The sequence below is a fragment of the Sander lucioperca genome, chromosome 21, assembly GCF_008315115.2.
Source record: "Sander lucioperca isolate FBNREF2018 chromosome 21, SLUC_FBN_1.2, whole genome shotgun sequence".
Lineage (NCBI taxonomy): Eukaryota > Metazoa > Chordata > Actinopteri > Perciformes > Percidae > Sander > Sander lucioperca.
Window position 1 is genome coordinate 4,519,313 of NC_050193.1, and position 14,631 is coordinate 4,533,943.

The 14,631-nt window shown below is 36.0% G+C and overlaps 2 protein-coding genes across 2 annotated transcripts; one reads left to right on the forward strand and one right to left on the reverse strand.

The window, feature by feature from the left end:
- Positions 1-2,526: 2,526 nt before the first annotated feature.
- Positions 2,527-6,230, forward strand: LOC116059644 (PSMC3 interacting protein). The gene is made up of 8 exons (XM_031312874.2): positions 2,527-2,796; positions 3,339-3,439; positions 3,525-3,614; positions 3,725-3,836; positions 4,034-4,179; positions 4,311-4,364; positions 4,812-4,871; positions 5,006-6,230. Exons 1-8 carry the CDS (start codon positions 2,778-2,780, stop codon positions 5,060-5,062), a joined length of 639 nt encoding a protein of 212 aa, XP_031168734.1. The 5' UTR covers positions 2,527-2,777; the 3' UTR covers positions 5,063-6,230.
- A 704-nt stretch (positions 6,231-6,934) lies between these two features.
- On the reverse strand, positions 6,935-14,191 carry mlx (MAX dimerization protein MLX). Its single transcript, XM_031312873.2, has 8 exons — positions 14,091-14,191; positions 13,515-13,551; positions 13,266-13,355; positions 11,547-11,656; positions 11,298-11,400; positions 10,346-10,445; positions 9,753-9,954; positions 6,935-7,434 (listed from the first exon to the last, which is right to left on the reverse strand). The coding sequence occupies exons 1-8, from the start codon at positions 14,127-14,129 to the stop codon at positions 7,378-7,380; spliced, it is 738 nt and encodes a 245-aa protein (XP_031168733.1). The 5' UTR covers positions 14,130-14,191; the 3' UTR covers positions 6,935-7,377.
- Positions 14,192-14,631: the final 440 nt, after the last annotated feature.

The following is a 14,631-nucleotide window of genomic DNA, read 5'->3' on the forward strand; positions in this document are numbered from 1 at the left end:
GTCTGTCTTTGGTATTATTTCTGTGACAGGAGGTGAAAGGTGTACAGTAATCTGAAATGAAGGTCTTGAGACCATTCTCAGCCCATGGCACACCATACATAACTTACATTCTCCAACAACATGGAACATTCGAATGGTGGCACTTTGAAGAATGTGTTTTTAAAGCGTAACTTCCCATGGCACACTGATCAATCAAAACAGTTGACCAAACTTAACAGGGCAATTTGAGAGTAAATGGGATACTGTAATGTAGAGATACTCTTACTACTGTTTAAAAGTGGCAAGACATCTTTAAACACACAATAAATATAGCATGTTATTTTATGTTTTATGACATACTATACAATGACTTTATGACATTTATTATGGCATACTATACTATGACTTTTTATAACTTATGACACACTATACTATGACTGTTATTCTGTGAATGCTGATTCAGCAACATTAACAGTATTGTTATCCGATTCTTTCAGACAATTTTCAGTCACATACTACTAACTGCAGGTCGCTGGTTCAAGTTCCCCTACGGACCAAAGAATGGAATGTAGACTGGTAGCTGGAGATGTACCAGCAGTCGCAGCCCCCTCTCTCTCATCTCTCCATTTGTGCATGTATAGGACCTGAGCATGTGTTGTATTTCAGGCCTGTGTTTTGAGTTCTAACAACAGAGTGAAAAAATTGTAATTTTCCCCACTGTGGATCAATAAAAATGTTTAATTCTTATTATTAAATTATTAGGTAGGCAGTACAGATTGTGACCCTTGGTTCGATACCCAGTCCAGGCTGGGCCTTTTTGTGTGGAGTTTGCATGTTCTTCCAGACTTTCTTTGACATGCTATACTATGAATTGTTTATCACTTATTTCGACATACTATACTATGACTTTGTTATGACTTATTCGACATACTATACTATGACTTTTTCATGATACTCAACTATTACTTTTTATCACTTTTTTCAACATACTATACTATGACTTTTTTCAAAATACTATATTATGACTTTTTATCACTTTTTTCGGCTTACTATAAAATTACTTTTTATGCCTTTTTCGGCATACTATACTATGACTTTTTTACTACTTACTATACTATTAATTTTTTACTATACTCTTACTGTTTATCACTTTTTTGACATAATATACTATGACTTTTTTCAACATAATATACTATGACTTTTTTACTATACTCAACTATTACTTTTTATCACTTTTTTCGCCTTACTATACAATTACTTTTGATGCCTTTTTCGGCATACTATACTATGACTTTTTTACTACTTACTATACTATTCATTTTTTACTATACTCTATTACTTTTTATCACTTTTTTGACATAATATACTATGACTTTTTCTATACTATGACTTTTTAATGTCTTTTTGCGACATACTATAATATGACTTTTAGCACTCTTTTCGACATACTATACTATGACTTTTTTCGACAGACTATACTATGACTTTTTTATCACATTTTTTGACATACTATACTGTGACTTTTTTATGACTTTCGACATACTATACTATGACTTTTATTACTTTTTTCGACATACTATACTATGACTTTTTCAACATTTTGAGAGTGTAAACGTATGCTGTGGGGCAGAAAAAAACAGTCAAACCCTTCCCCCGGGGAGCAATACTGGAACCGGAGAAAGATAGCACAGAGTCCACAATAAATGAGTCAAGTGCCCCTGAATCTCTTAATATCTTTACAGGAACTTTTCCTGTCACTCCCAACCAGTTAAACATAACCATTAGCTACAAATGCAGCATAACCGGGATCAATCTCCTCATTAGCTGAGGAAATTGTGAGCAGTTGCTCTATCACAGGTCCCTGACTGAGGTTACTGTTAATGAAGGTTTTGTGTGTCCCGCACAGCAGCAATGACACGACTTCGCTCTGGATTTTGCTGTGGATATGTACTATATGCGTACTGTCGGGTTAATTGTCAGTGGAAAGCATTGACAAACACGGACTGAACATGTTGAATTTGACTAAACATCTCCAAACAAGGACGCCATTGCACATCAAACAAACATCTGTATGTTGGAGATTGTTTGGTATGTGTGTGCCAATCTGTCTTTGGTGTCATTTCACTTGATAGGAGGTGAAAGGTGTACAGTAATCTCAGATGACGAAGGTTTTAGGAAGATTTAAGAAAATCAACAAAACCCTTTACAATAATAAAAGGCTCTGCACTTGGAACAACTTCCTGAGGGAAACCATTCTCTATTAAACAGTATATGTGACACACTGTACTACATGATATTACCAAATGTGTTTTTTCTATTGCCATACGTTTGATATTTGTTTTTATTTTGTTTCCAACACATTAGCCCACATTAAAACTGTACTATTTATTAAAATGCTTTAGGCCCAGGACCCTTGCATTTACTGTCTGAGATGAGCCAAAATGGCAGAACTCTCACTCAGCTCTTTTTCTGGATATTGCAAACTTTATGAAAAAGTTCAAATCTAAAGTACGTCACTCACAGCCAAAGTTATTAACAAAGTAATAGTTTTTGGGCAAATAAATTAACTTTAGAGCGCTCTTGATATGTAGAAGTAACAGGTTTTTTTTTTTTTTTTTTTAAATAAAATCAACGGAGAAGAGCTCATGTGCGAGGGTTCTCTACTGCACCCTCGCAGAGCAGGAGATATTTCTACTAGTGTGATGCATCTTAAAGCATAAACGATCTTTTCCGTGACGCATATTTAGCGCGAAACTCGGTTTTGGAAGCTAGCTAAAGTGAAAGCGGAGAAGTTAGAAATGAGTAAAAAGGATAACGGTAAGAGTTAGCTTCATGTCAGGATGTTTTTGGCTGTAGCAAGCTAGCTGTCGTAACTGACACTCGTATCGAGCGAACGACGCTCGTTTAATTCCACCGATAATAAAGATGTAGCCATCAGCTAACGTTAGCTACATAGCCTAAACACAAGTTACGCTAACATTAGCTCTCAAACATTCGGTGAGCTTACTCCAAATACGCTCACTTTTACAAAAAAATTTTTTAAAGCACCTTATGTGGGATCTTTTATTATTAAGTTACATAAAATAAGTTATATCTTCATTGTTTACCAGTGTCGTAGGCTCACTATGACTTAACACAAACAAAGATGATATAAAACATATAACGTTAAACATAATACAGTAGTAGCTAAGTGCTAGAGTACCATCAAAGTGCGTCAAGGAACTTTCGAAGACCACACAACTCTAGTTTTGTATTTCTAGCTATGTTTGAGTATCAAGTAATATTAACTTTAAGCACCATTTGGGAATGTTTGTGTCAGCCCATATGATCACATTCAGACATTCTGCTGTCATCCACAGGCACGACACTCATCCTTGCCTATCTGAATGAGAAGAACCGACCCTACAGTTCTCAGGATGTCTTTTGCAATTTACAAAAGCAACATGGATTGGGCAAAACCGTGAGATTAGTGCTTTCCAATAAGATGTGTGTGTGTGTGTGTGTGTGTGTTATTATTGATTGATTGCATATTTGTGATTCACCAGGCAGTGGTCAAAGCCATGGAGCTGTTGGCTCTAGAGGGCAAGATAAAGGAGAAAGCATATGGCAAGCAAAAGATTTATTTTGCTGATCAGGTTAGTCTGTTCATCTGAAATACAGTATTGTTGTGGAAAGTAGGCACTGAAAGTAATGTATGCCAACACTGCTGTTTAGAATAATATGCTGCTGCTAACCTTCCCTACAGTCTCAGTTCAAAGATGTGAATGATGCAGACCTGAAGGCGATGGACTCTCAGATCTCACAGCTCAGTGCAGAGATGCATTCCCTCAACCAGAGCTGCAGACAGCTAGATTCAGGTGTAGTAAACTTGTTAAAGTTGGTGCCTCCAGTGTTTTCACAGAGCCTACACAGTACCAAGATATGTGCATTGTGCAGTTTTAGGCCAGTGTAAATGATTTACATGACTTCTCGATGCTTAAGGGACCGTGTTTTTGTTGTACTGCATTCTGAAAAGGGGCTGTTGTGTACATTTGTGTGAAATCTCCGCTAACAGAGCTGAAGGAGCTCAGCAGCTCTTTGACAACAGAGGAAGTGATGTCAGAGATCAAAGCGCTGAAAGCAGAGTGTTCAGGGTACAGAGCGCGTGTGGAGAAGATAAAGTCGGCCACGAATCACGTCACACCAGAAGAGAAAGAGAAGGTTAGGAATGCATTTATGCTTTCTCATTACAGCAAAACATCTTAGGAAAAGTACTGAAGATACTACTGTTGTTGTTTTTGTCTGTTGATGTACAGTATGGTGGTTCAATGCTCATATTTTGATTTACACAGGTTTACAAAGAGCAGAATGCTTACGTGAAAGAGTGGAAAAAGAGGAAAAGATTGGTAATGTATATAGAGCTGCAATGATTAGTTGACTGACAGAAAATTAATCAGCAACTATTTTGATAATCCATTGATTGTACATTTGTAAGCAAACATGTTTTGGTTTCAGCATCTCAAACATGACAATTTGCGGGGTTTTTACGTTTTTAAACTAAATCGCGAAATAATGAAAATAGTCAAACGTGTTTATTTTAAGTAAAGTACATTTAAATGAGGGCCACAAAATAACTTGTGTATGTTGCAACTGTAGCCCCTGTACTGCCATATTTAAATTATTTATTAAATAAAAAAGCTATATTTTGTTCCTCCTATCAGTGCTAGTATTACAAACAGAAGGAAGAAAGGAAAGGAGTTTTGTAGATTTGTAGACAAAAAGACATCGTTATCGTAAAATTACAAGCTGTTACCAGTAAATTCTCAAACTTTGTTGTGCTTTGATTCTCTCAGGCTTCTGACATGATGAATGCAATCCTGGAAGGCTATCCTAAGAGCAAAAAGCAGTTCCTGGTGAGTGGAACAAGCTCATAAAATCTACTTTCCAAAACTTAACTTTATGCCACCTACAGTATGGGTTTTGCTTGTGTGCCAATGTTTTTTGTTCACAGTACTAATGAATAATATATGTGCTGTTTCCCTCACAGGATGAAGTTGGAGTGGAGACTGATGAGGACTGCAAGGTGGTTGTTCCAAGTACTTGAAAGAACAAGAAAACACTTGTTCAACCACGTCATCAATGCAAGCCTGTGCAGTGCTTAGCTAAGAATATAGATTATACATCAGAGCAGTCTGAGCCACAGCACATTCTTTATTTATAGTCTCTCTTGAACAAATAGTACACATTTAATAAAAGTTCAATGGAAAAAAACTTCCACTGTAATTGAAAGTATATTTATACAAAAATAGCTGTCATTTTCAAGACACTAACACTACGTCACATCATTACACAGCATTGACGGATGCTTGATACCTCGTAGGCAACGTTGGTTTATTTTTTTACCTTTTTAAAGCCGTAAAACCAATCCTGAGCCTGTGATGAAAATGTCAAATGAATTGGTCATTGCTTTGAGAGCTGTATGGTCTTTGTTCATATGGTTAAGTCCATATTGCTGCCATGTTTTTTGAAAACTACATAAAAGAACCACAATGTATAAAGCATGAAGGGTTATTCATGACCTTCAGGTATTATGGAGGGTTGTCATGTTTTCCCCTCTCCTTTTGTTAATCATCCTTTGTACTGTTTAACTCGGTATTGCTTCCAAGTTATTAAATGTTCATGACAATAACTGTTGTGCTAAAAGAATTTCTCCAACAAAAAAAATCAAACTCTTTTTTTTTTTTTTAACTATCTTAAAATAAAGATATTTTACTGCTGCAGAGATGGGGACCAGTGCCCAGCCATATGATTTGTCCTTTTCTGCTGCACTTTTATTTCCATTTTAATTGGGGAAAATTAAACCGGACAAACATTCAATATTGGTGATATAGGTGTTTTTTTTTTTGTTTTTTGTTTTTTAATTAGAACTATCAAAGACAATACTTAAAGCAACAAGACAGGATAAAAAAGTAACACTTCCCTGTGATTAAAGCAACAACAGTAAAGCAATTCTGTATTAAATAGATTAGTCATTTGTATGACAGATTTTACTTATGGTGGAAACAAAGCCATCAAGGAAATTAGCTTAAAATTAAATCTTTTTCACTTCATTAGTCACTATAAATCTCGCTACAGTGATGGTTTTTACAAAGCATCAGCCCTGAAGAGTCTGAACATTTTCCACTTAGTGGTGTTGAATATTCATTCATGTTGAGTAAACTGTTACTGATAATAAAAGCCACTGACAACCAAAGTAAAGCATGTGGTCGTGTTGGTTTTAAAAAGAACTGAAATTTAAAGATGACATTTACATCAATTTAAGTACTTATTGTAGAGTAAACTGCAATCTGAAAGGTTAATCAAAATCAACATTTTGTATTTAACATCTCCTAAATAACTTCACAATGTGCATATATATATATATATATATATATATATATATATATATATATATATATATATATATATATATATATATATATATATATGAGATTAAAAATCTTGATGTCTACATTGCACACCTGTCACCCATGAGATTACAGCATCTTTGTCGGCTTGTCACAGTTCTGTTAATGGGGGGGAAAAAAACTCAAATTTTGTCACAATAAAAAGGTCGAAGAGTTTGTTTTTAAACCTCAGTACTAAAATGCTGACGCACCATAGAGCGTGTTCCTGATTGCACAGTTAGGAGAAATGAGTTACCCTGCAGTAGTATAGTATTTAACGTTGTCTGCTACAGTATGGTTCAAGAGTGTTATGGCTGACTCCAGATGTTTGTGCCCTGAAGCTGATAGGAGCCATTTAGATAAACATTAGGCTCCCAACATATGCTTGATGTAACAGAGGGGAGGGTGTGGGCTCATGAGTTTTTACAGTTTTCATCACCCTTCTCTCAGTTTCTATTTTTTGACCAAGACTGCTCTTACAGATTGAGTTGATAGATTGTATAAGCAACACAATCAATCAACTCAATCTGTAAGAGCAGTCTTGGTTTTGATTTATTTAAGGGCAACTCTAGTTACTTCAGACTGTGACTCCAACTAAATGCACACTACACTGTCTTGTCTAACTGATGCATTCATTTGCAAACTTATATTTTGTGTGTCCCCTGCATTTCTTAGCAGAACAATAGTAAGAACTACGAACATTCAGCAGAGGCTGGAATATACTCAGCTATCTGTATGTATGTACACTTAGAATCAGAAAGTGATCCCTGACTGCTCAATCCAATGCAACTTCTCATCCCTGCCCATAGTGTGAGGTTGAGGTAATCCAATTGCAGCCAGGGAGTCACTGATGAGTTGAAGTGAGTGTAGTGTGTGGCCTGAGGCTGATTGAAGTTTTTTTTCTCCACCCTGAGAGGCCAGAGCAAGCACAAAGTCAATTTTCTGGGGAATTAAGTCCAGAGGTTTCACTCAATCAATAAAGCTGACCATTGAGCTGCCGGAGCACTCCTACGACAAACTCCCTCAGCGTCTAAGAAAGAACAGAAGAAGCACACAAACTGTTATTATCTCGACATTAACAAAGCAACACCGACCACTCACTGTGTCTGATCTGCTGTCAACAAAGCGTTAAAGATATTCCTTACAGAGCTTGAAACAAAACACAAAAAAGGACCCAAACACAAATTTTGCAGTACAATTAAAAGGAAATCAGGTACAACAAGACAAGAGGTAAAAAAAAAAATAAATAACACACATATCTATAGAAAAAAGATATATTATGAAGCTGGTCCAAAATTTGCTAAATTGTTAGCGAGAAAACTTCAAAAACAAAAAGCTGATAACACTTTTTATAAAATCAGAAACTCAACTACAAAGACCCTAGAACACAAAAGACTGGAAATACAGACAGCTTTCCAAAAATATTACAAGCAACTATATACTCAACCACATTTGGAGGAGGGACAAAATATTAGACACGTTTTAAACTCTCTCAACCTAACAACTCTATTAGTTCAAAATGAGAAATGTTTAGCACATATAACAACAGAAGAGTCAAGTCACCGGGACCGGAAGGATTCTCATCTGAGTGGTACAAGACTTTTAGGACCGAATTAAAACCAAGCCTCCTCCACATATTTAATAAAGCATTTAAAGAAGCTTTATCTTTGCTAGATCTTTGTTCTGTTATTATATGGGCACGTGTGGGTGTGTGTACATGTGCATATACATTTTTATTTGTATTTATTTCCTTCTTTTCTACCTATTTAAATATATATATATATATACACACACACACACAGTGTTGGGCAAGTTACTTCCAAAATGTAATACATTATAGATTACTAGTTACTGTCATTTGAGAGTAATTAGTTATATTACAATATTACTGTCTCTGAATTGTAATGCGTTACACTACTTTTGCATTACTTTTGAGTTACTTTCACCAAAATAACAGGGGAAGTTTGATTTGGCAGCTAGCTTGTGAATTTCACCACCGGATCAATAAAGTCTCCTCTTTATCCACTTTAATACATCATAGATTATTCATATTTTGTATAATTAATATAAATATGCAAAGTAACTAAAGCTATACAAAATAGATAAGTAAAACGTATAATAGGCAAGTAGGAGAAAATGAAAATACTCAATTAAAAGTACGGCATTGTTGTAAAATGTTTGTTTATAGCACTTCAATAAGAAATTCATGTTGTTTAGGTTAAAACACTCTAAAGGAAATGTTCAATTATAGTGTGATTAAAACTCACTATTAACATTATTTACAGTACTTGATTTACAGCTGATTTGTGAAAAGGTAGCCTACACAACCTTATTTAACAGTAATTTAGTTTTACTGCGAACCGTCACAGGAAGTGCTTTTATTTTGAAGTAAGCTACACGGAAGTTGTCTGTTGTGTAGCCTACTCTTGCTAGCTTACTGAGATGCAACATGTCCGACAAGCTCAAGTTGTTCACTTTCTTGTTTGTAAAACTGCAACATATTGAACAGTAAATGGTCACAGTAAAAGACAAGCGCTTTTGGTCGTCATTCGAAGCCATTCCACTACAGGCATAGTTACTCTCCACGGCTGATAAAAATGCAATGATATTTACGTGTAGCAAGCCTCAACATTAATTCCCGACATGTTTATATCTGTCAGCCGCTGACGTACCGTCACCTGTTGGGACATACATGCTGTCCGTACCGTCTCTGGTTCTGGCTCTGACCACGGGAACAGAAACAGGACAGCTCACTTCAACGCAGCGTAATAACTCCTGAAAATAATGTCCATCTCGCAAATGTATTTGTCTCTGCAGTCATCTCAACCATCGAATACAGCGACAGGAAAACAATACGGCTTTTTTTTTTTCCTGTGAAGAAATGTGTCGCGGTGTTGGTGAATTCTTAAAAAAAACAATGCACCACTAAATGTTGCGTTAAAATGCGTTGTAACTCGCGTTACTGAGATTGTAACGAGTATAATATTACCGAAATTTAATTAGTAATGCGTTATATTACTGCGTTACAGCAAAAAGGAATACATTACTGTAATTACGTTACTTTTGTTAACGCGTTACTCCCAACACTGTGTAATATATATATATATATATATATATATATATATGTAAGAATAAATGCTTTTTTATTTTTTAGGAATATTTTTTCTTATTTAAAAAGGAGAGAAACAAGAAATAGGAAGATGAGTATCGTGACCATGTTGGTCTCAAACAGTGATAATTACACTGTGTGTGTATTGTTACTACTCTATGTAACCAACAACAAGAAAGAACTGGCAATGTCATGTGTGTGTGCAATACTCTAAAAACAAACACACATATATTCCTTACATGTGGCTTGCAGTGCTCCTCAATCCAGCTGAAAACGCAGGCGGAGAGTTCTTGAAAGCTGCTCACTGAAACAGAAGTGCTAAAAGACTGGAACAGGGAGTCCATGATGCTCTGAAAGATGTTGAACTTGACCTGGTCAGACACCTGATCCTCTCCCTGCTGTGGGTGGTTCTGGTGGGCCTTCACTATGTGCTCATAGTTCCTATTAAGAAAGACAATCACTGTTCACAGGCATCACAAAATATGCAATTTAATTCATGGCCACAACTAATTTATAAAGAAATGACTAACTTGAGCTAGATTAACTGGTTTGCCGCCACAGCAAGTGTCACATTAAAAATGTAAACGCTGCATTTTAAGCTTTTATTTGAGGATATTTTGTTTCACTTTTTAATTTTAGATCCAATCGTACCTTTACAATGTGTTGTTTCAGCGCTGCAATCAAAGCATTTCTAACTCAAGAGTTTTCTCTCTTTGTACAAGATCAGCATTTTTCTTTTTTTTAAATCCATCTTTTCATCTGTCTGGATGCAGAACAAGTAGGGAGGTCTTAATTTGCCAAAAAACAGAAAGTATGTGAACTATTAGCTCACGTTTTCATGATTTTCAGCGCCATCACTTCTTTCCTTAGTACAGAAACTTCCTCCTCTTGCTTCTTCTTTTCTTTATGAAGAAAATGGATGTAGTCGATTGCTGCAAACAAATACAGAAATGCATCCGTTAGTGATTTCTGCACTCCACACAGATTTAATCAATTTTCCCAGAAATGTTGTCCCTTCACAAATAATAAATGCTGCTACTTCCTCTTTATCCCCTAATAAGGAAATATGAGCAAGAGCAGATATCTCTGTTGCGTGATATTTTCGTCTCCATCTTTCTATTAAACTCAAGTGATTGGAACATGCTAGTTTATATACATGTATGCCCTTTGTTCTTTTCAATTATTGTATTTGTTGTAGGGCTGCACGAGATGAGGAAAATATGCGATAAAGTTGAATGTCGCGATAACGATATTACTCACGATAAATAAACAGATATTAAAGTGAACTCAGTTCTGCTGCTTTCAGTATTCTGCTAAAATACAACCAATCATTTTTTAAAACAAATACAAGGAAGTCATTTCCAACATTCTTTTATTGAACAAATTTAACATTATATTGAATATAAAAGGCACCACAAAAAAAGAATGACTGTTACATTTTATTGTGCAGTTTTCTACTTTATTTCAACTAACATATTCTATTGCTATTCTATTCTATAGTCTATTGCGATATGTCGCAATGTATATTGCGCCAGTTGATATTGCGATGACGATAAAAAAAAAATGTGTTGCTTGCTTTGTGTAATGTGAGCATGTGTGTATCTATACTAGATAATAATGCCACTGCTGAAAGTTGGACAGAAAACTCTGACCTTTATTGACACTGCTATTTACTATCTTGCCCTAATAGAGATAGTGAGATGTCAAATGATGTATTAAATACTATTACAAACATCATTCACAAGGGTGACCTTAAGTGTTCACCTAATAACATCACAGCTTACTTTTCTGTAGCACAGTAGCCTTGCTGATCTTCTGTGCTCCCACTGCAAATTCAGACTGCTGCTGGCAGGTTGGTACTATGGACTGGAGGTCTTCGTAGCCTTTCTTACGTTACAACAACAAAAAATGTATAAGTACTGAACAAATGAAGTTATGAAAACATACAACTCTAAATCTTTTCAAAGGTGTTTGTGATGTATCTGCAGTAAGTCACAAAGACACACATCATTTACAGTCTATTGTAGCCTTACCTTGATAGCATCCCTACGCTTCTGCTCAGCCTGCGTGTGCGCTTGTCTCCGTCGATCTTTATACGAGTCCTTATATGACGTCTCATGTCTGTAGTCACTGTCTTCATCATCTATTCAAGAATATATTAACACTTAGATTAAGAAACATGCCCCTGACCTGACAGTGACATGGAATACCACTTGGCATACTAGGGGTGGGAATCGATTGGCACCTCACGATTCGATTCCGATTCAGAGGCCAACGATTCGATTCTAAACCTATTATCGATGCAACAATTTTTTTATGTACATTTCCATGCATGATTTTTAAATATATACATATAAATCTGAGTTTGCTACTCAGAGTTTGCTAATCACTTCCTAGACAAAGCAGCTAGACAAAGCTTAGATTTTGACATATACGGTATTTGTCACACGCAAGTTTTAATGAAATGTTTTGTCTACTGAGGTGTTTATTTTGTAGTCATTCCATGCTTAAGCCTTAAACATGCTTGTGAAAGTCACCTTCTGTCCCAGTAATCTTCCATGTCAGAGGCTCAGTCATGTTTAAAGGTGGGTAACTGGCTTCTTAGAACATGAAGCTGTCAGATGTAATGTGATAAAGTAGATGAACAGCCTATATGTGTTATGCCTAATTATTTTATGTATGTCTTATTAGATCACGTGTATATATACAAAATTTAATTTTTTTTCTCCTTTTGGCCATTTTGTGTGTTTTTTTTTCTGTACTCTTGCCTAAACTCTAAGTTGTTGTCCATTATCCCATCCTCTTTCAGACACTCTGTTTTCTGATTTGTACTTGTCTGGAGACAGTAACTTTTAAATAAAAATCAACACTTTTTATTTATTTATTTTTTTAAATCGTCGAATCGTTCTAGAGAGAATCGTGATGCATCCAAGAATCGATTCTTTTTCCCACCCCTATGGCATACTGACAAATGCACAGTGAACAATTTTGTTGTTAAATACAACGTTTTGGAAACATAATGATGAGGATTAAGCTAATTTCAGTTGGCCTAAAGCCATAAAACGATTTTTTTTTCTGAGACTGGAAGATGAATTTATAGATCTATTTAAAATGCATATCCTGGAGCTTCAGTCTATTTTCTTCCATCACAGAGATGTAGCCAACACTGGACCACCACAAGCTGATTCATTAATCTAGTTCAATCGATGACAGTAATGCACTTTAAACTCGCCTACACTAGACATTATTCAATGGAGGCAACTCATAAAAACCTGCTGACAGAATCTGAAAGCTATGAAGATTGAACACAGTTCTGCATGCACTGCATTTTATTAAACACATAAATACATCGTATATACTCCCCTCTATTAGAATTACTGTCATTCTATATCGTTAAAAGAGTACCTACATGCCTTGTAATCGTTGTCGTAATGAGTAGGATGACTGTTTTTTTATTTTTATAAGCAGGAAGCAAAAGTGAAAAAAAGCAGGCCATGTCTCCATTTACTAATGAGCTTTTACTTTGAATAATAGGTGATATACAAATAAGGCATTTTATTCTTTGAAATGCAATTTTAAAATATTTAGACTTCATATATTATGCATTACAGGAAAGTCATTCGAAGTGAAGCACAGTCAGCGAAGCAAACATTCAGTCAGCGAAGCAAACATTCACATCACAATCTAAATGCACAAATTCTCTCTTAAAACTGTCAGCCATGTCAGTTCCCCTGTGTTACAAAACATAATACCTGTATTTGGTACTGAAGAGGCACTTGTCGAGCCGATGCTGTTGGCCCTGGACACAACTGAACCCTTTCTGACAGTTTCAGCAAAGAAACCTACACAACAAGACAGCAGACATCAACGGTTTTTCACTGCAAGGCCAGAAACAGATTGGCATGCTAATCTCAAAAACCACAAACACAAGGTCACCATCACATAGCCTAAATATGAAATGATATGACAAACAACAGGATGTGATCTGACTGAATACTCACTAGGGTCAAAGCCACTGTCGCTGAAAGCACCGTCTGTCTGCCAAGCCATCATCAGACAACAGAAGATAGAAAAAAAAGAGGAAAATAGAGGCTGATATGCTGGGATAAAAAGGGCAAAAGTCGTGCTGCCCTAAATAAGTTTACAATAGACCCAATAGCTAGCCTGCCCGATGGACAGCCTATATAGATATACAAGCTTACTAATGGTAAATTTACTGCACCATTCTGGCAGACTATACTACAACAAATCTGCACTTCACTTCCACATTGATGTTTGTAAGAAATGCAAAAAAAGAAATGTAATTTTAGGTGGGTGCAAATCAATTTTAAGCCAAAACGAGGAACATGTGTTGCCCTTAAGGACGTTTTGTTTACTTAGCTAGCTAACTATAGCTAGTTGCAAACGTCACATAGCTAACGTTAGCTGGCGAGCTAACAAAGCCCAGCTCCTCCACAACGTTAGCAAAACTTTAACTTATAGACATAACAATGTTTGTCACTTATCACTGCTGTCACACGGAAGACGTAAGAGTCGATTTACAAAATAGTTGAGGTTAACTAACATCAGTCACTTACTTTCCAGTGGTCCTCTGGCGACGTTGTCGGGTCCGTCATTTTAGAATGTAAAACAACTAATAGCTCTGCTGCCTTCGTGTGCTTCTCGTAAATTCCTACTTTCTTCTAGCCTGACAAGCCAGACCCTAGACATATAGAGATGAGCCAGACCCACATCAAGATCAAATTACATTTACTGCCGCTAGGGTGCGTCTAGACTTCTAGGCATAGACTGTATATATTATACAGTCTATGTTTCTAGGCTAACTTTCTTCTTTAAAAAAAAAAATAAAAAAAATAAATAATAATAATAATAATAATCCACGGCTGATTCACAATCAGTTCCCCCAATGGACCCAATTTGTGTGCACGAATTACCAACAACAGGTAGGCTTAGTCATAAAGTGCAGTATTTATTCATATAACTCTTATTCTTCTTTACAGGGTCCGTGGCCGCTGCATTCCTTTAAAACTTGCTGTCTGTTCTGACGTTGAGAACCATAGGTAGCAATTTCCGAGGAGACAGCGAATGCAGCAACCATACATGTAGTAATTGGCTTCA

Bases quoted from the DNA above. Each gene is read 5' to 3' on its own strand.
- LOC116059644 (XM_031312874.2), top strand. The intron at 3,440-3,524 runs GTGAGATTAGTG...GTGATTCACCAG, and splicing joins AACATGGATTGGGCAAAACC to GCAGTGGTCAAAGCCATGGA. The intron at 3,615-3,724 runs GTTAGTCTGTTC...CCTTCCCTACAG, and splicing joins AGATTTATTTTGCTGATCAG to TCTCAGTTCAAAGATGTGAA.
- mlx (XM_031312873.2), bottom strand. From the start codon at position 14,129: ATGACGGACCCGACAACGTCGCCAGAGGACCACTGGAAA. The intron at 11,657-13,265 runs GTATTATGTTTT...ATTCTTGAATAG, and splicing joins CTCTTCAGTACCAAATACAG to ATGATGAAGACAGTGACTAC. The intron at 9,955-10,345 runs GTGAGCTAATAG...CTTTCTTAATAG, and splicing joins GCGCTGAAAATCATGAAAAC to GAACTATGAGCACATAGTGA.